The sequence below is a fragment of the Tyto alba genome, unplaced genomic scaffold (genome assembly GCF_018691265.1).
Source record: "Tyto alba isolate M040663 unplaced genomic scaffold, T.alba_DEE_v4.0 Super-Scaffold_30, whole genome shotgun sequence".
NCBI lineage: Eukaryota > Metazoa > Chordata > Aves > Strigiformes > Tytonidae > Tyto > Tyto alba.
This window is the reverse complement of record NW_024881305.1, coordinates 6461581-6486640: the sequence shown is the minus strand read 5'-3', so window position 1 is coordinate 6486640 and position 25060 is coordinate 6461581. Positions and strand designations below refer to the sequence as shown.

The 25060-nt window shown below is 49.4% G+C and overlaps 3 protein-coding genes across 8 annotated transcripts; 2 read left to right on the top strand and 1 right to left on the bottom strand.

The window, feature by feature from the left end:
* The first annotated feature begins 4743 nt into the window (after positions 1 to 4743).
* GUCA1ANB (GUCA1A neighbor) lies at positions 4744 to 5151 on the top strand. The gene has a single exon (XM_042799937.1). The coding sequence runs from the start codon at positions 4744 to 4746 to the stop codon at positions 5149 to 5151; it is 408 nt and encodes a 135-aa protein (XP_042655871.1).
* A 1863-nt stretch (positions 5152 to 7014) lies between these two features.
* On the top strand, positions 7015 to 12193 carry LOC104359924 (guanylyl cyclase-activating protein 1). Its single transcript, XM_009965774.3, has 4 exons — positions 7015 to 7452; positions 9313 to 9462; positions 10004 to 10094; positions 10494 to 12193. The coding sequence occupies exons 1-4, from the start codon at positions 7255 to 7257 to the stop codon at positions 10652 to 10654; spliced, it is 600 nt and encodes a 199-aa protein (XP_009964076.2). The 5' UTR covers positions 7015 to 7254; the 3' UTR covers positions 10655 to 12193.
* Positions 12194 to 15529: 3336 nt separating this feature from the next.
* Positions 15530 to 23207, bottom strand: GUCA1B (guanylate cyclase activator 1B). 6 transcript variants are annotated; one of them, XM_009972446.3, is made up of 5 exons: positions 23113 to 23207; positions 21910 to 22119; positions 19718 to 19867; positions 18244 to 18358; positions 15530 to 17644 (listed from the first exon to the last, which is right to left on the bottom strand). In XM_009972446.3, the coding sequence occupies exons 2-5, from the start codon at positions 22111 to 22113 to the stop codon at positions 17517 to 17519; spliced, it is 597 nt and encodes a 198-aa protein (XP_009970748.1). In that variant the 5' UTR covers positions 22114 to 22119; positions 23113 to 23207; the 3' UTR covers positions 15530 to 17516. The 6 variants fall into 6 exon arrangements, with proteins under 6 accessions (XP_009970748.1, XP_032865538.1, XP_032865536.1 ...); XM_033009647.2 differs by having other exon boundaries at positions 23132 to 23201; XM_033009645.2 differs by having other exon boundaries at positions 23117 to 23138.
* Between the last annotated feature and the right edge of the window lie 1853 nt (positions 23208 to 25060).

Genomic DNA, 25060 nt, shown 5'->3' with positions numbered 1-25060 from the left:
GCAATGCAAGGAAAGGTCAGCCGGAGCCCGGGGAAGCTGAAGGGTAATCCTTTCCCTCTGCCCTGCATATGCTAGGAAGCAAATTGGCACTGAGTTTTTAGGAAGTGTCTTAGGAAGCAGTAAACTCCCTCCTCCACGCGTACGAGCCCCTCTGCAGATCCATTCCAGCTTTGGGGGGACTGTGCATCACCCGGGACATCCCCCGCCCCAGCACGACCCGCCTGTCATTAGAGTTTGGGACTTTATTAATACAAAAGTTTAAAGACAGTGGGACTTGACCCCAAATCATTTCTCGTTTCAGGTACAAAATCAAGTGTCTAACATTGCCAACAATTTTTTGTGCCATGCAAGTCAAAACTGAGAGTTAATGAGTAACATTGGTTATTAATAAGTGCTGGGATTTCTGGAGAACTTTAAACCCAAAATAGCTGTCAAAACATTAACTCTGAAACACAGCTCACAGCTTCAGGGTAAGGTCATTCTCTCTTCTATCTATTTCTGTTTCCACCACACTTTGAGAGTCAAAATGATACAGACTGATTTTTCCAGTGATAAATTCCTTTGAAATTACACTTTCCACAACCTTTTTTTGCCACAAAATACAAATCAGGGCAACGCATTAAATCACCCGTGAGCAATGACAAATGAGCACTGTTACGATATTTTGAAAGGAAAATCTAATGGTATAAATTGTCAGGCAAGCACTTAAACAAAAGTAATTACCACGAATGGCAAATGGGGAAAGAAAAGGAGAGTTAGCGTGTCGTACCGCCGGGATTCAGTGCTGTGGTGGTAGTATAGGGGCTATTTAAGATGGTTTGCAGAGGCCTTGGCCCGCCCTGCAGCCGTGCAGCTCCATCCAGCGGGTCGGACGCCTTTTCCCGGCTCCCGCGTCCTCCCGAGAGCCGCGCGGGGAGCAGCGGGTGGTGCCGGGGGATGGCTGCGTGCCGTGCACAAGGCCTGCAATTAGTCCTTCCCGACAGTTATCTTAACTGCTGTTTGCGTGAGACGGGGAAAGGAAACAACGCTGCAAATCCTGCAAACACCTGCACGAGCGTGGCCCCTGCACGCCCCGAGCTCGCCGCGCAGGGGATGCGCTGCAGTCGTGTTTTAGCCGGGGTCACTGGCAAAGGGGTAATCCTGCCCGCAGATGGGAACTGGGAGGCAGCATTCCTCCTGGGAGAGTCGGAACCCACCTCACTGAGCCCCAGACACTGAAAGGAAATTCACTGGCACCTCTCGAAAGCAGAAATCAGATGAAATTAAGGACCCGCTCACTACTAAAAAGACAAAGGACCCAATGTCTTTGCAAAATAGGCAAGACACATGTGCTTGCTGATTTCCACAGTCTTTGACTCAACAAATTGAACTGGATATACAGGGAGACAAAGTCAAGGAAAAGGGGAAGGAGAAGAACTATTTTAAGAAGAGAAGCCAATAAAATCCAGTGGAATGACAAAGCCTGGGCTCCTGCATGAATGTGTCCCACAAAATGTCATTACACCAAAGCGACTTCAAAGGGGCCACAGGGCTGCAGCGATGCTCTGCGGGAACAGGAAAGTGTGATTCAGGTCCCTGACAACTGCTCCCGAGCTGCTCCTCTGCCCCCGGGGCAGGGGGGACTCCAGAGCAGCACCCGTGAGCTCCGGGGGCGGTGAGCTGTATCCGTGCCACCCCACCAGCGGTGGTTTTGCCTCACCCTGGGTGGTGAGCGTAGGAAAACATTTCTCACAACATGAAGGGATGTGCGTTTTGAGGCGAGTTTATTATCCCAGCAAACACAGGCTGCTAAACAAGCCTGCAAGAGCTCACGCGCACACTCCTGTGTATTTATTCCAGGTGAAAAATACTCATTCTGTACCTTCCACCTCTCAGCAGAGCCATTGGGCTTTCCTGCAGAAAACCAGAAAAAGCTCAGGACTAAGAAAGAGGAGCACACGGGGTCTGCTGCTGGGCAGGCTGACTTCTGCAAAGTGCAGACCCAAAAGGCGCCGAAAAGATGCCCAGTTTGGTGGCAAGGCTGTATTTTTCAGGCAGGACGACTGCCGCTTGCCGTGAGCTCCTGAGCGACAGAGGCCACACAGCGAAAGGGCCAGGCGGGCCGGGCTGGGCGCGAAGCACGGGAAAGCACTTGGAAGATCGCCGGTAGATTTTATGGCATCGAAATAGCCGTGTGAGCACCGCTCTGATGTAACACGCTGCCGTGCGAGGCTGCCTTTGATCCTAATATGGGTAAACACCCCAGAACAATCTGCCTTTGCATCAGCGTGAGGAGCTGCACCCTGCAGATGCGGATCTTCCCCTGCCGCGCTCGCAGGTGTGCAAAGTGCTTGTGCAGCGCAGGTCCCAGCCGGCCCCGGGGAGGGCAGGGGGGGCAGGAGGAGAAACGCTCACGTGTGGCTGCAGAACAGCAAACTGCCCCCGTGGGAAGAGAGACAGCTCGTGTCTATAGCGGGGAGCGGGGCCGCGCTGCCGGGGCTGTGTTTCGGGGGGGGTGGCAGGGCCAGCAGAGCAGCAGCGGTGGTTCCCGTCGGGTGCAACCCCTGTCCCATCGGGCTGGGACAAACAGCATCCTCCTAATCGCCGTGGCCGGGCCCCTGCGCTCCTCCGCACGCTCTGCCTGAGCATCCCTGCTCAGCCCGGGCACCCCTGTGACAGCCACCAGCCCAGTGACACCCCAGTGACACCCCACTGGTCACAATGGCCCCGGGGACGCCGACAGCCATCACTGCCCACCCCGGCAGCGCTGCCTCCAGCCCCCAGCCCAGCCGGCCCCCCGTGCTGGGGTCCCCGCCGGGGAGATGACCTCGCAGGTGGGAGCCCCCGGCTCGCAGTTTGGCAGGAGGGACTCCCGCTTGCCGTGTCCCCTTCCTGCAGGCGGGGGGCTGCAGGACCCTCGCCCTGAGGGTGGCCGGGACAAATGGGGTGCTGGGGTTGTCAGTGAGATGCATCGTCCCCCCCCCTGCCACGCAAATCCCAGCTGCACCGCCGTCAGCCCAGCTCTGCCCCCCTGGCTGCTGAGAGCTCAGGGCAAACCGCATGTGAGAGTCCTGGGGGGGCTCCGCAAGGACAAGCGAGGGGACAAGGAGTGGGGGGTCCCCGGTGCGGAGCGGGGAGGGGGTGGCAGCCCAGGCAGGGCTCTGGCAGCTGCCCGGGGGAGCACTTCATCCAGGGCGGACGTCTGAACCCTTTGTGCTTTCTTGGTTACTGAAGTCAGCCTTGTCCCTGTGAACCCCGCTGTGAGGATCTTCTTCCGGAAACAACAGACAATCTGGGAGGGATTAGGGATCTCTAAACGTATGACTGGATGCAATAGGAGGATTATGTGGGAGTCTTAATTCAGGCAGAGCTTTGTCAGTGCCGTCTATAGCACTGTGGACACTGAGCTGGTGCTTCCCCTCAAAGACAGCGATCACGTAAGCAGGTTGACGCACCCGGGCACAGAGGATGTTTCTGCCAAGCTCCAGATGCCCCAGAGGCTGAGCAGGGAGCCCCAGGGCAGACGAACCCCATCACAAGAGCAAAGCCCAAAGCTCAGCACTCCCCGGCACGGTATCACTGGGAATGACTGTCAGCCCTCGTCGCCGAGCGCGCACAAGGCTTGCACATCTCGGAAGCATCTGCATGACTTAGCAGTTGGGTTTTCAAAGTAACCACGGCCTCACCCCCACACCCCGAGTGCACTGCTGTAGGAAGAGGGGTGCCTCCGCGCTGGGTGGGTGCAGGTGCAGCAGCGCAGTCGTGTGCATACTTGTCTCTTATCTTCCGGAGTGAGAAAGGCCATGAGCTGTAATCACGTATGTGAATATAATCATTTCTGAACAAATCTAAGCGTGTTCAGAGCAGGGATACACAAACCACACCGAAATGACTGTAGTGGTACAAAATCGGCATTTCAGGAGTCACAATCCCATTATTTTATCCCCTGTGGAAAAAATCAACTAACATTTCCTTGGGGCAGCGACTGCTGAAAGAACACTTGTCCCGAGCTCCAGCAACGGAGCCCTTCAAGCCTCTGGCAGGCGGCTGGACTGGGGAAAAAGAGTGACAAATAGAGGTAGTGAATCTGACGGGATCTGGTAATCTCCTTCAAAGGCTGTAAGGAGATTTTTAAACACTTTGCGGGTGTCCCCCTCCTAATAGGTTTAGGAGCCAGTGTTCAGAGCCAGCTACAGGGAACAGAAATAGAGCACCAAGTAAGCCAGGGCGTCACGGAAAGTAGGAAACCTCTTTATAGAGTTAAAAATAAAACCAGACAGCAAAGAGTTTATTTAGGACGCCCAGGAGCAGAGTGGTTAATTGCTGGGGGAAGAGCCAGTTTCCATTAGCACAGAGGTGCCATCAATGAAAACAAGATAACTGAGTCATGGTCAAATAACATCAATCAAGTCATTCGCATCTCCTTGTGTGCACTCCCTCAGTATGCTTTGCTTTATTTTCACCAAGTCACTTCCATATTTCCAGCACATCACTTAATTTTAAACTCACTTTCTCCTTAAGTAACACCACCTTAGGTTTTTTAGCTAAAGAAATGCAAATAGCTGGCTTCTCAGCATTTGTACCGAATACTGCCTGTCCTGGCAGCCAGTGTCAGCGGGCTGGCACTCCCTACGCGCTCCTGCTTTAACTGGCTGCTTTTTGGTCACCAGTACACAACCCTTGCGTCGGGGCCTCACGCGCTGATGAGGACGGCAAAGTGTGGGGGCAATTGCAATGCATTTGTCTGGCTCTCTTGCTCCACAGATGACTAAACCACCAGAAGCCGCTGGCAAAGACCACGAGAGACCGCAGGGAATGGAGGAGACCAAGGCGATGCAGGAAGTGTCTCCCACGACGCCCACCCCAACGAGCCAGCTGAGTCCAGCACGTCACCACAGGGACACAGTGTCTTTGGCCACTCGCTTCACTCCTTTTGTCGCCCATTTTGGGGGCCGTCAGCCCAACTCCTTCAAGTTTCTCTTCTATGAGCCAAGTTGCTCCAACTCGTACAGCCCCTTCTACACTGCGCAGAGGCCAACCTGCGGGTACCGCTACCGCCGCGACACCGACCACGCCAAGAAGGTGATCGATGTCCCGAGTGCAGACACGGTGAAATGGAGACCCATCCAGGGCCCAGAGCCGTGGGCGAGAGCAATAAAGCCCAAGCAATGAAACCAGTGACCGGTGTGACTTCAGCTTCCCCTCGAGTGTCTGAGTTACGACCCGCAGTGAGCACGTGAGCCGGGGAATGGGTGGTGAGGCTCTGTCACCGCTCCCCAGAAAAACATGCAGTGTGGATTTTGCTCCGAAAACCCGGTCTAACTTGTCCTGTCATTTATTGCCAGCTGCTTCCACAGAGGCGCGGGGTGTCAGCGCCGCACGGCACTGCTGAACGGCCACCCAGCCAGGCTCCTCTGCACAAGCCTGGCCCTAGCACATGCTGCAAAACCTGGGAAGGCTTCGCCAGCTTCTTCAGCTGAGCCCAAACTCTGCTCCTTCTTTGAAAGGACATCTTCTTCCACAAGGCTTTCCTAGACACAGGCAAAGTATTGTTCTTAGTGAATGGAAAAGCACGTTTCATTTGTGGCACTCAGAAATGAGACAGTAATTGGAGCTGAAACTCAGCCGGCACGTCCCTGCAGCTCTTCTCCAGTGGGCAGCATAAACCAGTTCAGCTTTTGCATTGCCCATTCTGGAGAACTGGGAGCACCAGTAGCAAGTACTTCTTGAAGCAGCTGGCGAGTCTTTATCCACATTTATCACGCGGCCCTTCTGCTGTTAATGAATGCCTCAATACTGCAACCCTTCTTTGTGCCTCAGGACGGGCTGTCCCAGCCGTGTCCCCTTTGGGGGGGTCAGAGCCCAGGGCACCCACTGAAGACTCACCTTGCTCGCAGGTGCTGTGTGTAGCGGGGACCTGTGCCTGCTGCTGCTGGCAAGTGCAGGATTAGCACATCCAATTAGCATTCCTCAATCTAATTCCTTTTTCGTAACCGTTTTACGCTTGTGCAATGCCACCTGCTTTAGCAGTTATTCCTGATTTGCTCCAGTGCAGAAGCAATACTGAGCTCTGCAACACATAAAAGTTGGGATCTTTGTCTGGAAGGTGTCAGACGTAATAAAGTAAGTGCATCAGGACAGACTCTCTGTGAGTTGAGATCCAGAAGTCACATCCATTTCATTACTAGTGGAGGATCTGGCTCAAGCTACTTCCTGAGGATATACTTTTTTATCTCCCAGTCCTCCTCTGAATGCTGTGTGTTAGAATAAAAACAACACTGGTTTTGGTCATATTTACACAGAGAATTTTTCACTGTAATTCATCATAAATGCAAATTGAAGCTGCATTCAACTCCACTGGCATCAGCTGAGTCCTGGTAGCGTGGTGGCCAGGAGATGGTCCTGGGTCGTGCCACGTGCGGCGATTCCACGGCAGGAGCACTCAGCTGGCAGGAGCAGAGGGACGGAGCGCGGGGACCCTGCAGCTGGGGGGGGGAGCTTCCCCAGGGGAAGATCATCAGAGCATCTGGTGGCTGCATTTAAAGCACTTAAAGCTTTACCACTCAAAGCAATTATGTTTCTATGTTTGTCTCAGCACACCAAATTTGCCCTCAAACAGCATCTCTGGTAGGAGCTGAACTGGAACTTCCCCCTCCCTGAGTTTCAGGCTGGAATTGGCGGCCCCGTCTGGAAACCCCCCAGCCAGGGTAAGGCGAAGGGAGACCAAAGAGACAGCAACATCACAGAGTCTTCTGAGTGGTTTTCTCTCTTTCTTCTTACTCTGATTTTGGTGCAAAAGCTATTGCTCATGTGACGCCACACAAAATCATGAATATAAAGTGGATTAGGAGATTACACCATGACAGCGAAAATTCCATTCTCATAATCTCCTGATGGGTCTGTAATCTGCACGACTTTCCCATTTTACCTCCTTTCTATTTTCACCCTGAACTCTTAATGCCTGGCAGGAGCCCGTCATCCCCCTGAGCCTCATTGGCCGGGGAGGGATTTGCTGGGTACTTAACTGTCACCCTCTCATCCAAAGAGGGTTTTGCGCTTTTGAGTCTTCCCGGGAGAGGCATCTTTTGCGTCCACCACCACCAACACTGAATCGGTACAGCCCGCGCACGAGGCAGTTTGTTTTTTTCCCGATCCTGTGAACCCTGCAGTTCTGGGGACATCTGGACTTTAAAGGCAAGAAGCAGAATTTAAAAGACCTCAATTTTCAGAAAACATCTGGTTTTGGCTGCAAATTGACCAGCACTTGGTGTGGAGATGGGGAACATGGACGGAAAAGCCGTGGAGGAGCTGAGCGCTACCGAGTGCCACCAGTGGTACAAGAAGTTCATGACGGAGTGTCCTTCTGGCCAGCTCACCCTGTACGAGTTCAAACAGTTTTTTGGCTTGAAAAACCTGAGTCCAGCAGCGAACAAATATGTTGAGCAAATGTTTGAGACGTTTGACTTTAATAAGGTAAATATTGTCCTTCCCTCTCAGCCTGCGCAGGGATCAGCTGGGCTCTGCTCCCTGCCTGCGATCGCGTGTGGGGTATTTGGGTGGTTGCAGGATAGACGTGTATCTAAGCATGTATGGTCTGATTCTCCGTGGCCTCCTAAATTGTAAAGTCAGCTATGCAAGGTGAAAAATGTCAACAAAAATTCCTCACCTGCTGACTGTTCTGGGAGAAAATAGACTTCTCCCAGAATTGGCGTTTCCCTTTTAGTTTTAAGTTATTAAAATAGTGAGGCTTTATCCGGTACTCTGTGATCCCTTTAAAATGAAGTGCCCTTTAATCCTTAAATATCAAATGTTGTGACAGTAAGGAACAAGCGGGCGGTGTGGGAACAAGTGCTGCATTCATGCAGAAACAGCGAGTTCCCGAGCGTGGCACGGGTGATGGTTTACCCAACAGATCGGGTTTGTTTTCCTATTGTTTTAAATTATAAATGGATTACAGTTTCATTGATTTTATTACATGTGCCCAGTCCCATACGACAAGCAGCTCGGGCCCTTTGGTCCCTGCGGAGCGGCTCTGCGCCGGGTCCCGGCGCGCGATCAGGAGCTGCGTCTGCCCCGCGCAGGAGCCGTGCCAGAGCAGCAGACGGATGCTGGATCTCCGAGAGCAAACAACACTCTCCTTTAGTTGCAAATGATCTGAAATTGCACCTCATGTGAGATGAGGAATAGATTTTATGGCAGCCCGAAGGTCTTAGCGGGCTTAATCCCACTGAAAATAATACAATTTAGGCCCTAAATCATTTAGGTATTTTGTTTGTGCCCTGACCTTTACCTTGCTCACTGCCCCATCTGTGAACACCTGCCTGAAAAGGGAATTGATGCACCGGAAATCCTGCCGGGAATGGGGCTCAGTAGCTATTTATACCTAATGTGGCTCTTGCAGCAGTGGGATAAAGCCGATGATCTCTTCTTGAACCTGCCCTGTGGTGCGGTGGCTTTGTTCATTGACAAAACCCTGACTCATTCCCTCCCAAAGACTTTCCGTTTATAGTATTCCAAGTGCGTTGTGTCTCAGCGGTACGTGCCCTCGCGATGCTCTGTGGCAAGCACTACGCATTTGAGCAAGCTCCCTGGAAGCTGTGAAGGTCACGGGGCAGCGTCGAGGCAGACACTCGAGCTCAGCCCAGCCCAGCTTTGCCCTGGTCCCCGAGCCCTGCCTGGAGAACGTCTGCGGGCCCGGCTGAACGTCCCCAGCGCCAGGGTGTGAGCTGGTGGTGGGCAAACACCTTGGGGGAAAGTCAAAGATAAAACTCTTTGTGCTTTTGACGTGACCAAATGTGAAGCAGGTACACAAATGGCACAGGGACAGAGCCTTCCCCTCCCGAGACGTCAGCAGCGTCCTGCGGTAATTCCCGAGCTCGTTCCTCTCCCAGAGGTTTGTGTGTGAGCCCCCCTTGCAGCAGAAAAGAGCTGTAGGTGTGGGCAGTCAGGACAACGTTAGGTCTTCCTTCGGGGTTCATCTGCACAAACCTGTTCCTCATTGACCTCTGAATTACCACTGCTTTGCATAAAGAGATTCCTTTAGCACAGGCTCGCTTCGCAGGCTTCGTTAGTCCCCATGCCAGGCGCACACACCGAGTCGTTCGTCATCAACGCAGAACAGCTTTGCACAGACTGGCAGGGAGCCCTCACTGGTGCACTGGTTTTAACTGGTGGGCATATAGGGGACCCACACCCTGCACCTCTGCTGCGCTCCCCCAGCTCCTGCTCTCACACCGAAGTCTTCCAGTGGGGACTTCCAAAAGTGACCGGGAAGATCCCTTACCACCTGACTCTGCTTTTCATCTCATTGAGCTTCTAACCTTCTGCTTTTAGGATGGCTACATAGATTTTATGGAGTATGTGGCAGCTCTGAGCCTGGTCCTGAAAGGGAAGGTGGATCAGAAGCTGCGATGGTATTTCAAGCTCTACGATGTGGACGGGAACGGCTGCATTGACCGGGGAGAATTGCTGAACATCATCAAAGTGAGTGCGCTCAGCTTGATCCCTTTCTATCACAGACGATGGTCGTTGGACGCAGATAGACAGAAAGGCTGTAACAGGAACATTCCAACCCAAAAAACAACTCCCTGGTGAATCTGTAGGCACCGGCCAAGCCCACTGTGTGTCCTCTGCCAGTGCTCCCACCCGGCCGGGCCCGTCCCGAACACGCCACACCCCACGGCACCCGCACGCTCCGACACGCAGCAACCCCCTGTCTTCCCACTGCAGGTTGTTTAACCGCATCCACTGAAACCCAGGCTGAGATAAACACTTGAATTTAATGTGATTTTCAGAGGTGAACGGTTCCTGGCTTATCCCTGTGTGCCCACTTAATCATTTAATGCACTGATTGCCTTTTTAAGTGATTTTAATCTCCAGTTTTTTAGAAAGGACTTACTCTTTTCAGAACCTAACTGCCTGAAAAATTTGGCCTCTCATGTCCGGTCATTCAGCCACTTGTACAGCTGTATGCACAAATCTGCACAACGCTCAGGAATTGTTCTGTGTCCTTCCCTCCCTCCAGGCTATTCGAGCTATCAACCGGTGCAACGAAGCAATGACGGCTGAGGAATTCACAAACATGGTGTTTGACAAAATTGATACAAACGGAGACGGTGAGGACCTTTCTTATGCAATACCAACTATTGCTGCCACTTTCCCCCTTGCCTGTGGTTCAGTCTGCCAGAGTAATTCCAGATGTCCCAAAGCACCAGGACGTGGGCAGAGCCGGCAGAGAGCAGCTCCCCGTGAAGGTTTAACTCCTCATCCCCTTCACGGGCTGCAGAAGGCCCGAGGGGACGCTGCAAACTTCCCCTCGTTGTACTGGCAGGGTGGGATCTGCGCAGGGCTTCGCGGTGATGGGCTTTGGGGTGTACGAGCCACAGAGCCGGGGGCTCGGGAGGGGCCCCGTTTTACAGCCCGTGCAACTCCTGGGGGGCTGCTCCGAGGCTGCCGGCAGAGCAGGGAGACAGGCTGCAGGATCTAACAGCCCTTTTCCGAACGTGCTCTTGCAGGTGAGCTCTCCCTGGAAGAGTTCATGGAAGGCGTGCAAAAGGATGAAATGCTGCTCAAGATCCTCACCCGCAGCCTGGACCTGACGCACATCGTCCAGCTGATCCAGAACGACGGGAAGAACCCGCGCGAGCCCGAGCAGGCGGCGGGGGCTGCCCAGTAGGCTCCCGGGACGCCTCCCCTTCATCTCTACTTCTTTCCCCTCGCGTTATTAAGACAAATCGGGTTGTGGCGGTGGGAGCTGGTGAGCAGTCCCAGCGCCAGTGCCACCAGCGATCAACTATCCCTCCAGCACAGGGACTGGGATCTGCTCCGAAGGCGCCGCTCCCCCGGCAGATGGTTTGGGGGAGCCACCCCGGCCGGCAATGGGAAGGGCTCGGGCAGAGAGGGGGTGCTGGGCGAAGAGGGGGTGCTGGGGTGGAGAGAGGGTGCTGGGGCAGCAGCTCGTTGTGCTGGAAGCACTCAGCCACCCCCGGGACCGCCGGCGGGGCCACGGGGCTCTTCGCTGTGCGGGGGCCTTGGAGAATGCTGCGGAGCAGAGAGGGGGTAGGGAGAGGGTCTCGCCTCCCCGGGAAGGGGGAGCGGCACCACGCGCTGCGCTTCGGGAACGCACCGAGGGAGCCTCCAAATTCGCACCCAGGCAGCGGCCAACACCAGCGGCTGCGGCGGGGGGCGAACCCCAGGGCTGCCCGGCACTTGGCCCCGGCGAGGGGGGTCCCCAAAGCACAGACGTGCAGCACCTAGTTCAGATGCTGAACCTTCTCTTTCCATATATATTTCCAGCGCACAAGATCAGCAGTTTTGGTTATTCGTTCTTTGATTTGTTAGTATGCTGTTAGCAGTCATTAGTAATAAGGTAAGATAAAAATATCTATGAGCTAGAAAAAGCGGAGTGGTGAATGCAGTGGATTTTCTTTGTTTAAAAGCATTAAAAACATAGAATGGTGCCTTTTTAGTGACTATCTGAACTGTTAGGGGCATGTTTCTCCTTGAAATATCTGGAAGGGCTGCAATGGCAGTAACCTGAGAGGGAAGAGTTTTACGTGTTTGTAGGAATATTCCGGCATGTCTTAACACCTGTGCAACAAACTTAAACTCTCCTGCAAGTTATGCTGCGTGGCACCCTTGAGCATCGGGTGGTTTTAACAGGAACGGCAGCGAATCGCCTGCGTGCCGCTCGGAGGGGTGTGCTGCTGGAGACGGGGCAGACGCAGCGCCCACGCCGCGAGCATCCGGGTATTCCTGAGCAGGCAGCGGGTGCCAGCACCTCCACGGTACAGGGGGCTCGAGTACCCTCCCCCGTGCAGTAAAACCCAGCCGCCCCTTATTAGAGCATCCCGGGCACAGCACCCTCGTCTGCGGGCGCTAATTACCAGCGCAGGAGCAGGGGCTGTGCCCAGCTCCCAGCACACGCACTGGGGAGGCTGCGGGAGCAGCGGCCTCGCCCCCGCACCGCGCCGGGCTGCTCCGGAGAAGGAGTTTCCTCATCCGATGGGAGCGAGTTTCAGGCGTGGTGAGGCAATACAGGACACCAGGAAGGATTTCTTGCCTAGCTGAAAGACTTGTTATTTAGCACTGGATGCTTGCAACTCATAAGCAACTCTCTGACCAATCTTCCTGTGCGTTTTTTTCATCTGTCAGTGTTTTAACTGGAAGCTTTTGTACTTCCAATCTTACAGTGAACTAATAAAGATATTTTACAAGATGATTTCAAGTCGTGCTTTTTCTCTCTTCCAATCAATCATTCTGTTTCCAGCAGGACAGATTAACTGTCACATGCAAGTGCAGAAAGCTTTGTTTTGGCTTCATTAGAATAGTTCTTTTGCAAGAACAGCGCAAGCGTGGGGAGCGGTCTGTTTTCTTCAGGATCAGCGTAGCACAGGGGTTGTTCCTGGGTTCTCACACCCCGTGGGCGTCACCTGCTCTCCTGAGCCTCACCTGCATTGAGCAAGCGTAGATTGCTTTACTAAAACCTCACCCCCTGGGTAGTCCTGCAGCTCTCCTAGAGCTCTGCTTTACGCACCCCCATTTCTAGGCACCTCCTGCTCCCCTCCCTGCTGCCGCCTGGGGCAGCCCCATAGCTCCCTCCTGCCCCTGCTTTCCGCCCAGACAGACAGACGGACAGCAAGCATGGGGGGCACAGCAGCTGCCCCCTGCCAGCCTGGCTGGGGCTCTGGGGGTGTTGGACGGACACACACCCCAAAAGGCCACGCCGAGGAACCCGCTGACGGGCCAGCTCGTCCGGCCACCCCACTTCCACTGCTGCGAGAGGGAGCGGGCAGCAAGCGTCTTATTAGAGCCAGGCTGAGCTGTTTACTCAGCGTGTAATACTCCTCCTTGCAGCAAAATTAACTCCCCCACAAACGACTGGCGCAAAATTTACTGCACGTCGTCTCTGCAACAGCAGCGAGGAGGGAGCTGGGTTCAGCGTGGGCTTTGTGTGCACGCTCCCTCCGCAGAGCCGCAGTCCTGCCCGTGCTTCCTTCAGCCTCTCACTCCTCTGCGTGCCCGGGAAGCTGCAAGCAGCAGCCCCGACAGGCCCAACTTCTATTTATAAAGATAAAGTTATTCTAAAGGGCCATCTCAGAACTGCTGCCTGGCTGAAGGCACCTTTCAAACCTCAGCGTCCCTCTCCAGAGGATGTTTTTTCAGCCTTCAAGAAAGCAAATTTGAAAAAATTTAATACTGTGACTCTCTTTCCCTAACTCACACATAATCAATTTATTTCAAAATAGTGGTGGCTGTTCAGGTGCCAGCCACAGACGCATTGCTCACTCCTGTGACACTATCGCTGGTGAATGCCGCCTCTCTGGTGAGCGTGGGAGAGGCTTTTTGGGGAGCTGCGAAGGGCCCGGGGGGCTGCCCGGCAGGTCCCAGCTCTACCTCCCCTTTGCAGTGTCCTGGGACAAGTCCCTGCAGCTACACTAAAACCACCCAGCGCGTGACCTTGGGCAGCACCGTGCCCTTTATCTCAGTGGGGTTTTGATGCCAAAACACCACAAAAGCTACAACGCCCGTCTGCCTTCCGCGGGATGCAGAAACCGTCGATCCACGGCGCGCCCGAGGTCGGGAGGGATCTCGGGTGGGCTCTGAGCCCACGTCCTGCCGGGAGCGGGGCTGGCCTGGCCGCCGGGTTGCTGAGGGTCTTTCCCAGCCCAGTTTTGGAGGAAGGGTGTTGAGCAGCACCTCCACCTTCCGTACCCACTCCAGAGCAGAGGAGCCAAGCCCGGAGCTCAGCCGGCCCTCGCCACTGCCGCCGCTCTCTCTGGGGGTGCTGCTCACCCCGGGGAGCCGGGACTGCCCCATTCCATCCCCATCCCCGTCCCCGTCCTGGTCCCCATCCCCATCCCGGTCCCCATCGTGTGCTCTGCTTGCAGGCACCGCAGGGAATCCACCCCCGTGGGGAATGGAGCCCGTGGGCTCTTCTTACCCAGCAAAAATCAAACAGAAGCGAGGTGAAGAGCTCAGGGAAGGACGGTGGCAAATGGCAAAAATAATCTCCTTTTACATCCTCCTGCGTTCAGGGCGTGAGGCCTAAAAGGCAAAGAAATGAAACAAAACAGGTTCTCAGACAGATGCTTCTAAAGGTCCCTTGTCCCCAGGGGATGGGCCTGCCCTACAGCACAGCCCCCGTATGCATCATGCATCAGATCCCAGAATACCATTAGATTACCTCAAATACAAGCTCTTTAAGGGTAATACATCTGAGATATTTTCTAAGCCTCTAAGGTGCACTTGCCTTTGAAGAGGAGGAAAGAAGGAAGCAAGTACTTTCCCATACTGCCAGAGCTGAGCACGGGTGCTGTGAGAAAACAAGCGAGTACAGTGAGACCACAAAAAGTCCCTCCGCACAGGGCTGTAAATCCTGGCACGGCCACTCAGTTCTTCAACAGGACATTTTCAAGGGGAAGCTGCATGTGGGTGCTTTGGCAATGACCTGGACACAGACCTTCCCTCTGGGCAGCCACCGAACCCCAGCTGCCCCGGGTGAGCCTCCCCGCTCAGAACATCAGGTGTATAGACAAATAAAGAGCATGGCTAAGCACAGAGTTAGAGGTAAATATCCTCCTTCCTTCTCAGCCTCATTATTTCTGCTCAGTGCTTACCCCAGAAATGTACTTTCCAGTGTATTTTAGGATGTGATGCCTCCTTGGCTCCTGGTGCTGCTCCCCATCAGCCCCTTCAACAACAGCCTCACATTCAGCTTTCCAGCCTATTTCACCTCCACTCCTACCCAACTTCAGGGACATCAAACCTCAGAGCAGATGGGAGAAAAGTCACATGGCATTTGCCTTTTCCAAGCCATCCTGTTTCCCAATTTAGACCAAAAAGAAATCCGATCAGTCAAATCCCATTCTAGCTGGGCTGTAAGTCTGGAAAAATGGATTATGCAAAATGTCTGACATTAACAGCTCGATGTGAACATCAAACTGAGTTTGGGAGGAGATCAAAGTATTTATACCTATAGATTTAAAAATAGGGCTAAGACTGAAGCACCTCGCAACTTCTTGACAAAAGATTACACAATTGGTAAGAGGAACAGTTTTCCACTGGGTTACACCAGCTCTGGCAAGCATTACCCACCATGTGCACCGCTCTATCCTCGGTCTGCCCAGGCCAGAGGAGGTGGAACCATCCAGCTGCCGAGTCCAACACTTTGAGCCCTAAATTCTTCACAGTTCCTGTCGTGGTTCTGACAGGGTTAAAATAGGGACAATCTGATTGCAGCACTGTCAGCTCACTTTACTGTAAGCACCTATTTCTAATTCATTGAAAAGTTGGTGTGTTTTTGGTTTTTTTTGTACTTTTCACTGTCATTACATGGAAGTTAAACAGAAGACACTCATCTCCTACTCTGTATCTGCAATAGCATCACCATCTCTGCCTTATATTTGTCTTATCCAGGTTAGCTGTTACACTTAACACCTGCCTTAAGTTATCAGTCTTAAAGACTACAGTTTTGGTCAGATCCTCAGGTGCTTACACAGGTCTTTACCTTCATTCTAAGTGAAAAATAAATACCACAGAACAGGTAGAATTTTAATAAATAAATCTTTATTGAATTCATGTGTTACAAAATTTCTGCCAACAACTGTACAAGTGCTCAGTGTTAGGATGCCCTCTACCACCCCAGCAGAGGACTGCTGGTGTGGAGGACACCCCGCAGCTCCCTTGGTGCCTGAGCTGACCAGGTGAACAGAATAAGAGAATTCAAAGCATTTAAGTAAACCTGCAGTATGCAACATCCACTTAAATTGTGCAAGAAGCAGAGTGTGTTATGTTGGTTGAGACTGGAAGGAATTGGAGATTAGTATTCTTCCATGAAAACGTTTGTCCACAAGTTGGAAAAAAATCAGTAAAATTAATCTTTTCTTCCAGACCATCAGGTCAGAAGTAAGGTTTTGCTTTCAAATCTTTGGCTGATAAACTATTGACTTGAATGAGCTTTAAAGAGCTGCCTTACAGCAGCAGAAACTAGAAGTCTAATCAGCTCTGAGCAGTAAGCATGCCCCAAGTTCATGTGTATTTACAGAGAACTCTTAGAAAGGCTATTTCAAAGCAGAAATATATATGCATTTGAACTCTAGCACTCTTGTCTTATCCTGGATACTTCCTCATGTTTCTGAATTTAAACATGGGTTAAATTGACAAGACCACAAACCAGCAAACTAATCAACTAATGAAAGATACTACAGTCATAATTAAAGGCCACAAAAAAGGGATTGCAAATCTTTTCATGGGTATGACCTGGCCCACTGATCCCATGGGAAAATTAAAACAAACCCTTGTTATTTTCCTGGGGAAATTTTTCTTGCAAATAAATCAATAAATCAAATGAAGATGAACCAAAAATATTGGTTCATCCCAAATTCTCTTCCCCTATACACGTATATATGTAGGAATATGGGTTAGAATAGCAGAGCTCTGCCTACAACAAATTTTATATTTGTGCAAATTTTATCTCTATAGTCTGTGGCTAAATTAAGTCCAGTGTAAAACCACTGTACTACAGTAACACACTTGGATTTTGTCACTTGTTCCATACTGTTGTCCTGCTGATAAAGCAGTGCTAATCCACTCATTGCAGAGACACTGCCAAGCAAAATTCCACTCTTCCCTTATATCTCCTTCCACACAAAGCTTCTCCCAGTGCAGTGAAAGTCCTTGAGCTCCTTTGGTCTTCACAGGGCAGGAAAAGCTGTTCTGGAGTGATGACTCCGTAAGAAACAGGGGCTCAAAAGGAGCAGAATCACACTTGAGCAAGTCTGTCCTGGTACAAATCTGGTACAATTTCTACTGCTGTTTGTTTCCAAACAATTTCAGTGTTTGGAAATAGCATTTTTCCAGCCCCACAGAAACCCAGGTCTCTGAACAGGTAGAAGGAGCAAACTCTGGTCCACGGGAGGGAGATGCAAGGAGTTGCTGCTCCAACTGTCCAGATCACACATGTTTTCCTCAACTCTACATACTGCCTTGACTACTGCTTATAATCCAATTCTCATTTTTGATAGCGATATGTTGGTGTTCAATAATTTTACATTTACTAAACACGCATACAGATATCCTGAATGTCTAAAGCCTGCCAGAGCGCCTCTTTTGTTGTCATTCTTGGTTTGATGCGTTTGTATCTCCGCAGGCATGAATGATGCCAACACTAGTCTGCACTGGAGACAGTAGCACTGTCACAGTTTCTCACTTCCCCATCCCATCTGTCATCAGAATAAAACCCTGCCCAGGATCCACTTCAGGAAGCCACAAAAAGTTTATTCCTTGGGGTGTTACCAAAAACCAGAGCTTGCAAACACTGTATTGTGTACACAAAGACTTATTCATGGGCCAAAACCAGTCTCTGGGTACCAGCAGTATGCAGCACATGGGTTTTAGATTCAGATATGGCTTCTTAAACCACTGAAGTTTTCATCTGGATGCTGAGATTGTATTAAAAAGAAAAGCCACTACCACCCTAGAGTAAGATCCACAGTTGTAGTCAGCATCACATTTTCAGCTGTATCAAAACAATTTTCTCAGAACAAAGAACTCTTTCTCCTATGCTCAGAGAACCATCCCCCAGGGTTTACATCCATTTGCAACATCTTCATCACCCACTTGTCCTTCCTGGCCCCATCAATGAACTCATCAAGAGATAACTGCCCTGTGGATGAAAAGAGGACACAAGATGAAGAGACAAAACATGACAGATAAGGCGGCAGGAAGTAAAAGCCATCTATGTTTCAAAAAAAAAATGTGCTAATAAGACAAAAGCTGAGCTTCATTTCCCCATGTAGTTTAGGCCAGCTAGCCAAAGGACAAACCACCACCGGTAACCCACTCCACTCACACCCACCCCGTGAGGTGTTGCGTTACCTTACACATGCTCCTCCAGGAGAACTGCAAGTCTGATCCTGCAAGCGCCAGTTTGACTGGAGCAAGTCTCTACCCAGGCTATTTGTGCTGGGGCTGGGACCTGCACTCTGGCTGCTGGGGGCTTTCAGAGGACGAGATCCATGTGGCATCAAAATCCAGACAGAATAGTGACCCCTCTGTACTTTACATTAACCATGGAAATTATTTCATCCTGCTGTACCAGGTTACTCTTGATTATAACAAACAGACCAGAACCTAAACCTAATGTGTTTAGTATGAGTAACATGGTAGTCCTAAGTGATTTCTTGATAGACATAATTAAAGCCAGCCTGCCCAGCACAGATAACTTATTACACATGAATGCAATCTGAGCCATCAATCACTTACCATCCCCATTCTCATCCACTAACTGAAATATCCTGTCCACAACCTCCTCCGGTGTGAGCAATGGGGTCCTCTCCTCCACCTCCGACCTACATACTTTCTTCAGCTTGTAGATAGACTGAAAATAAATTCACAGATTAGGAGGAAGACTGGAAAATGAAAAGCAGTGAACTCCATTATCTTCCCAGCAGTGTAAAGGTCTTTTACAAAGGCTGTGGTTTTAACCTTTCTAGAAAGATCTGCCACTCAACAGCCTCAGACCTTTAATGAAACCTCAGACCTTATGCTCACACATGCTGCAGATTACTTTATTTGCTCTTTGAAGCTGCTGCCCTCCTATTTTCCTAACACACAGTGGTCAGACCTCAGGGTTCCTTTGCAAAGAACAAGGCAAGAGTTTCACAGATGGGAAAATCATCTGACTTTTGAGTATGATATTTTTTTCTAACATCTGAGGCCAGGCACATCTGGACTTACCCAGCCCTCTCTCCAAGGGAACTTGTGCCCAAGCTGCAAGATCAAACCTGTACTGGCATGTATTTTGACCCACAGTCTCTGTTCCACTTTGTCACTGGAAAGGGGCAGATTTTATCTATTCCTCTCATGACAACCACCTGTTCATTATTAACTTTACTCCTTAGGCTAAAGGCTTTTGTCTGAAGTCTTCCCAGAGAGGGGATTAGCAAGGACCTAACACAGCTGTGGCCAGTTCCTGCCTGACCTCAAAGCCATAACTGAACCTGCCCCAGATGCTCCCACTGGTGCTGCAGGTAAAGCTGGTCACACTTTCCAGCCAGAAGGACCTGCTTTCCACAGATGCAATTCCTGATATTTTCTTGATATTGCATTTCACCTACAATCTTAAAATGTTTGATAATCATTAAGCCTCAAGTACTGCTGTGCAAAGGTAATAGCACCAGTGGTGCATAGGTGACACTAGCACAGTCACCAAGATATCCACCTAAAGAACCCAGGTACCCCGTGTCTGACTGTCTGCTAAGCCCCATGCCTCCTCCCACACAGTCACTAAAGCTAAGTGCAGAACAGAAACCTAGAAAAGAATCATTACAAAAGGGATTTCTGCACTAATTTGTGCCTCTCCATTATTCTCACCAGCTACTCATGGAGGAAACTTGGCTCCTGTCAGTGGCATGGGGTGAAACTCTTCTGCTGGCCAGTGCAATGAATCTTAGTGTAAAAAGGTCGAAAGGAAAGGCAGAGCAGAGATACAGGAGCTCCACAATAGCACCCAGATGCTGCATTTCTGGACAGCTTCAGCAGCAGCCGGGCTATGGTGGATATAACTGATCCCTCAGCCACCAAACCCCTGAGCACATCACCCTTTCACCAAGGCCAGGCATTTTCACTTCATCACTACCCACAGCTGCCTTGAAACCCAATTATCAGAAAGCCCATATACATCATTACATTGCCAAAGAACAGTGATTGCTTAAGTGATTAGGCAATGCCTACTTACCTCAACAATTTCCAGCAGCTCAGGTTTATCTATGCAGCCATTCCCATCCTTGTCATATACTTTGAATGTCCACCTCAGCTTGTGTTCCAGTTTTCCTCGTAAAACAAGATTCAAGGCAGCTACATATTCCAGAAAATCAATGGTATTATCCTGTAGAAACAGAAAAGTAGCCGCTGAATAACACTTAACTGGGTATGGTTGATAGAAGTCTGCTTACAATGCTTGGATAAAAACTGACAAAAAGATAAACCACAGGACAGCTATTTATTTGCCACTTTACAGAAGATTTGTGCCAGTTCAAGACCATCAGTAAGCACAGCCATACCCCTCTGCACTAAGGAAGAGTTCAGAAGGGGTGTGAGAGGAGAGCAAAGCAGTTCGGCAGTGCAATAAGGGGGTACACCCACCAGCACTCCAGAAATGAGCAATTCAGATACCCCAAGACAACACAGATGACAGGGAAGATGGGGAGGCAGATGAGGATCAGTGCAGGCGATACTGATTTTTGGGAAGGGATTGCCATTCTCAATGACCTCAGCTGCTTCACCGCAAAGACCAGCACCCAACCATTAACCCCACTGTTCCATCCTTCCCCCTTGTTTGGTCTTGATTCATCTGAGGAAGACTATGACAAAGAAAATGCCACCACTCAGGAGGAGGCAGCAAGAGCAGCGGCAATAAGGGATTTACATCAGGTGTTCATCCTCCTACAGACCACAGAGGGATGCAGGGCTCCCTCGGCAGCCCGCAGCAGATGGCCCTGGCACAGGTCAGCACCATCCCAGGGCTAAGCCTGGCCCCACATCACCTTCAGCCCTCCCGACCCACTTAGCAAACCCCCCCCCCCCAAAAGTCAGGGCTGCGCACCCCCTCCCCAGCACGCTCTGCCAAAGGCACCCCAACGCCCTGCAGTCCTGGGAGCAAAAACTGCTACTGCTGGGCTTGGAAGGCCAGCAAGCATATAAAGACTACTGAGGAATTGTTTTTATTTTCTTACCGTATTACTAATAACCCTTTAGATCATTAGGTCCTGCTCAACTGATTATATACTATCAGCAGATTTAAGCAAAAACATGAATGCAGGCCTAATTTAGTGTTCTTAATACATGCAAGTACTGGCATCTCTTAAAAAGAGATTTTCAGTCATCTTAGGAAAACTATAAACCAGGAATGGGACTTTGCCTGCTATGCACACCATTTGCTCTGCAACCCTTTCTGCACAGCTTTCATTTGCACCTGGATGCTCTGTTTTTCAAGAATTTGGGTTTTGCCAACTTCAAATTCTGAGACAAATCTGACCTGCCCACATCTTCTGTAGCTTTTTTTATCCTTTCTCACAAACTGACTTTTGTTGTCACTTCAATATGATTTTGCTACTGGTTTCAAAGGAAGCTTAAAGGATAGTGGTATATCTGAGAGATTACAGACTTACCTCCCCTTTTCCTACACTGATACACAGCAACAAACAACCCCATACTTTGAATACGATCAAGAGCTTCAGGAAAAAAACCTGAACCATTTGGCAAGCATTGCTTACCCATTTCAAGATGAGAAAGGCACCTAAAATGTCACAGGCTAGTATTAGGCTATCTTTTGCACCAGTACATGGGTATGCATGAACTGCTACTAAACCAGAAAGCCCACTTTTCCCAGGTGTCTGATGACAAATACAGCAAAGGGAATCAAAACCAGAATGTCTGAATTGTTCAGCATTCCTTCACTTTTGAGCAGCTAAGATCAATATTTTGTTACATGCCACCTGTTCGTACTGTATATATACACACTTCCTCCAGTGTATCACAAGCCTGAGTAGGACTTTCCTCCACTGTCATTCCTTCTCTATCATAACAATTTTTTTCCATGTAGCAACCTTGGCTACATAAGAATCTTTCAACAATACTGTCTCAAAATGTAACTGCCTCAATTTCAACCCTTTAACCCATTTTTATTCCATTAAGGGGACATTCTATCTTTAATTTGTGTACACTTTTATGAGAAGATAAATCCATACCAGCCCATACAGACTAGTGCAGCTTGTGCTGTTTCTCCTGCTCCAGCAGGTCCACTGCCCTTGCCTTAGTCTCACAAGGCATGGTAACAAGGGTGGGAACTGCACCAAAACACCTCCAAATTACAGAAGACAGACATGAAAGTTAATAGACAAATAATTATAAAAACACCTCACCACTTACCCCATTCTTATCAAAAGCTCGGAACATGTTTTCAATATATTCTGCTGCTTCACGGTTATCCTGGACCCCAAAAAACTGCTTGAATTCATGCATGAAGAGGGTCCCACTGGGACATTCAACCACAAATTTCTTATACCATTCCTGCAACTCTGCAACATCAATCTCTCCTTGCTCTCCTTCAGCATTGGCAAACTGCTGTCCCATTTCGCTCTGTAAAGCGAGATTAAAAAAAAAAGAAGGAACAAAAGGAAAATGCTGCTGAAATCCTTTGCTGCTCTTGTTGGTTTATCACCTTTAGTTGCTTTCTCTCTGTTCTTTTTCTTCTCGCTGTCTTGTACCTTTATTTGATGTTAATATTGTCTCTTACTATTTCACCTTCTTTTTTGCGTGCCCACTTAGTGATTGCAGAGTTGCTTCTCTGCTTTAGGGCAGTATAACATGTGGTATCAGGCACGTATAAAAATAACTAAGACCATTAGGAGATTCCCACCTATGAGTCACAGAGACCTTCAGATGTTCTGAGCTATGCCCCATTTAAGAGCAGACTCCAGAGGCTCAGGGTCCTGCTGCACTTTAATACCGTCATGTCCAAGAATCTGAGAACCAAAGTTCCCTTTACACATGACACAGAACCTCACTCACTTTACTGTAGTTTTTCTAGAAATTAAAAGGGATTTTAAGTGAACTTCCCTAGCATTATATTGTCAATACTAACATGTATTACTTGTGGGGGGATACTCAAAGTTCCAGGAAAATAAGGTGGAGTAATTAACAACAATTACAGAAAGCAAATCCTGAAAAAATATGCACATACAACTAGCATAACTCACAGGAAAAAAAACACTAATGCATGAAGCTAATTGAATGCCTACTATAGGCCTTACTCTGCATAAAATGATTGAGAGAAATAATAAATGCACATAAATGCAAATCTCTCTCAGTCTCACAATTCATTCTTAAAAATAGCAGGAATATTTTATTTCCCTATTTTTAAAAGCATTGAGCTCTTCTTACTTCCCTTCCCCCTTTTGCGTCTTTATCCACTGAAACATTCCCTCTGCTTACCTTTACTACTGAACATCACTTTACACTTTAATTACAGATACACCCTACAGCTCGACCCCTGCCTCCTTCTGCTGGGCAGCAGCCCCCCACAGCCCTCCTCTCCCAAAGCTCCCACCCCCCCCTCTGCAAGGATCCTACCAGCCTTTTCCTTCCTTACTGGAGCCACCAGCTTTTATTCACATCACACCAGGTGCTCTGAATCCAGCCATTATCTGTGTCAGCTGGAAAGAAATGACCTGTAGCTATAAATGTGTTTGAGTCAGGCTGACATCCAGATGGGATTCTTCTTTTAAGAGGATTGGAGCAGTATTAATAGGTAACAGTAGACTTACTATTATAATAATGCTAAGGCCTGGAAAGACTTAAGCTGTTCACTTCACTTTTTTTGGAGCATTTATTTTAATTGGTTTGAGAGGAAGAGTTTCACACATGGAAAAACACCAGTTAAGAATCTGTATAAAACCTGATAATGTAGAACAGTATAGTAATTCATACTCCACTGTAAGAATAGGGTTTGCTCTGAATCTTCTCGCACCTGTAAGTAACCTACCAGTGGTGTTGTGTGTATATACATATACGCACATACAGATTTGCAGGAGTACAGTGTAACTTTGCCCTTCTGTACATAAGGATACCCAAGCAATACATGGTTTCCCTTGAGAGTCTTGAGCAAGAAGCAGATACAGGTAATGCAGCAGAAGTATGGAGATGGAGGAGAGGGACCAGAGGAGTTCCTAGAAAGGTTAAGACTTCTCCCTTTCAACAAAAAGGTACATTTTTATCTAATAATGTAGAGGAATCTTGTTTGTCTATTTTTGTGCCTGTAAGAATGCAACATAATTAATAGACTCAGTTTTTCCTTCTGTAAACGCTTCAGCCAAACTTTAGCCCCTGCCTCGATGATCACCTGTCTGCAGCAGAACAGCCTGAAGTCTGGCTCATCAGAAAAAGTTATGCTGGGTTTACCCCTCAGCATTTACTACTTTGCTAGACCTACCCGAAAGAAGTCTTCGGCAGCCACAGTCACTGTGGTATTTATAAAATAGTTCTGTTGTGCTCTCCATTTCCCCATGCTCAGTTTCAAACAGCATATAAAGAAATAACTTTCTTCCCCTCAATATTTCCTGAATCGTTTTGGCTAATATCTGGTGAGGACATGGGTTCTCTCTGGATCACAAACAGCTTTCTGGACCCAGAGGTGCTGCTGGGGGACCGGGGTGGGGGGGGGCTCATTGCACTTTTTGCTGCAGCACAGCCGGGGGGCTGTGCACGCGCTGGTGTGAAGCCTCCCACCACCTTGTGCCGCTCTCCTGCACCGACACTGCGCGCTGGAATGTGAGTGCTGAGAGCACACAAGACTCCACATGCCCAGGACGTTGTCTTGCCTCATTGCATAATTTTGTTTCGCCTTATGGGAACTTAGTGATCTGTTCCCAGGAGAGAAAATGGTTCCCTTTTGTTTTGATGACTACAATCTTTTCCAGCTAGGAACAAAGGACTGCGAGAGACCTGGGTTACAAGGCCTAGTTGGTGCTATTGCAGGTATCATGACATAACAATCATGTTAATAAAAGTACTGATGTTAATTTGGCACTGAAATAGAGTAAATCCTATAGCTCCTGGTATGAAAATTCCTCTCCATGTACTCTCATTGTCCAAAACGTGTGCTCTGCAGACTGTACTGAAAGAGCTGCTGTCTCTCAGCCAGCAGAATGTAACTATATGAAGTACAGTTTATCAACTAAAGGATCTCTTCCTTTGATTTGAAAAAAAACTATGCAGGTAGAGGTAAATATAAGCAAAGAGAACTAAACATAAAAAGGCTGATTTCTAGAAAACACTACGAGAAAGAGTCTGGTGTTGTTTGGCTGCCTGAAGGGTTAGGATCAATGCTTTGTATATTATGTCCGTGAACACTGGGGATGATTAGTTTCAAACAGGCAAATTCTGATTACCCATCCTGTCTAATGAGCTGTCCCTAGATTATCACCTATACAGCTCAAAAGCTGCTGAGTTTCCCAGCCAAGAGCATGGAAAAAGACAGCTTATTTCCCATCAGCTCACTAACACAACATGCTGCCACATG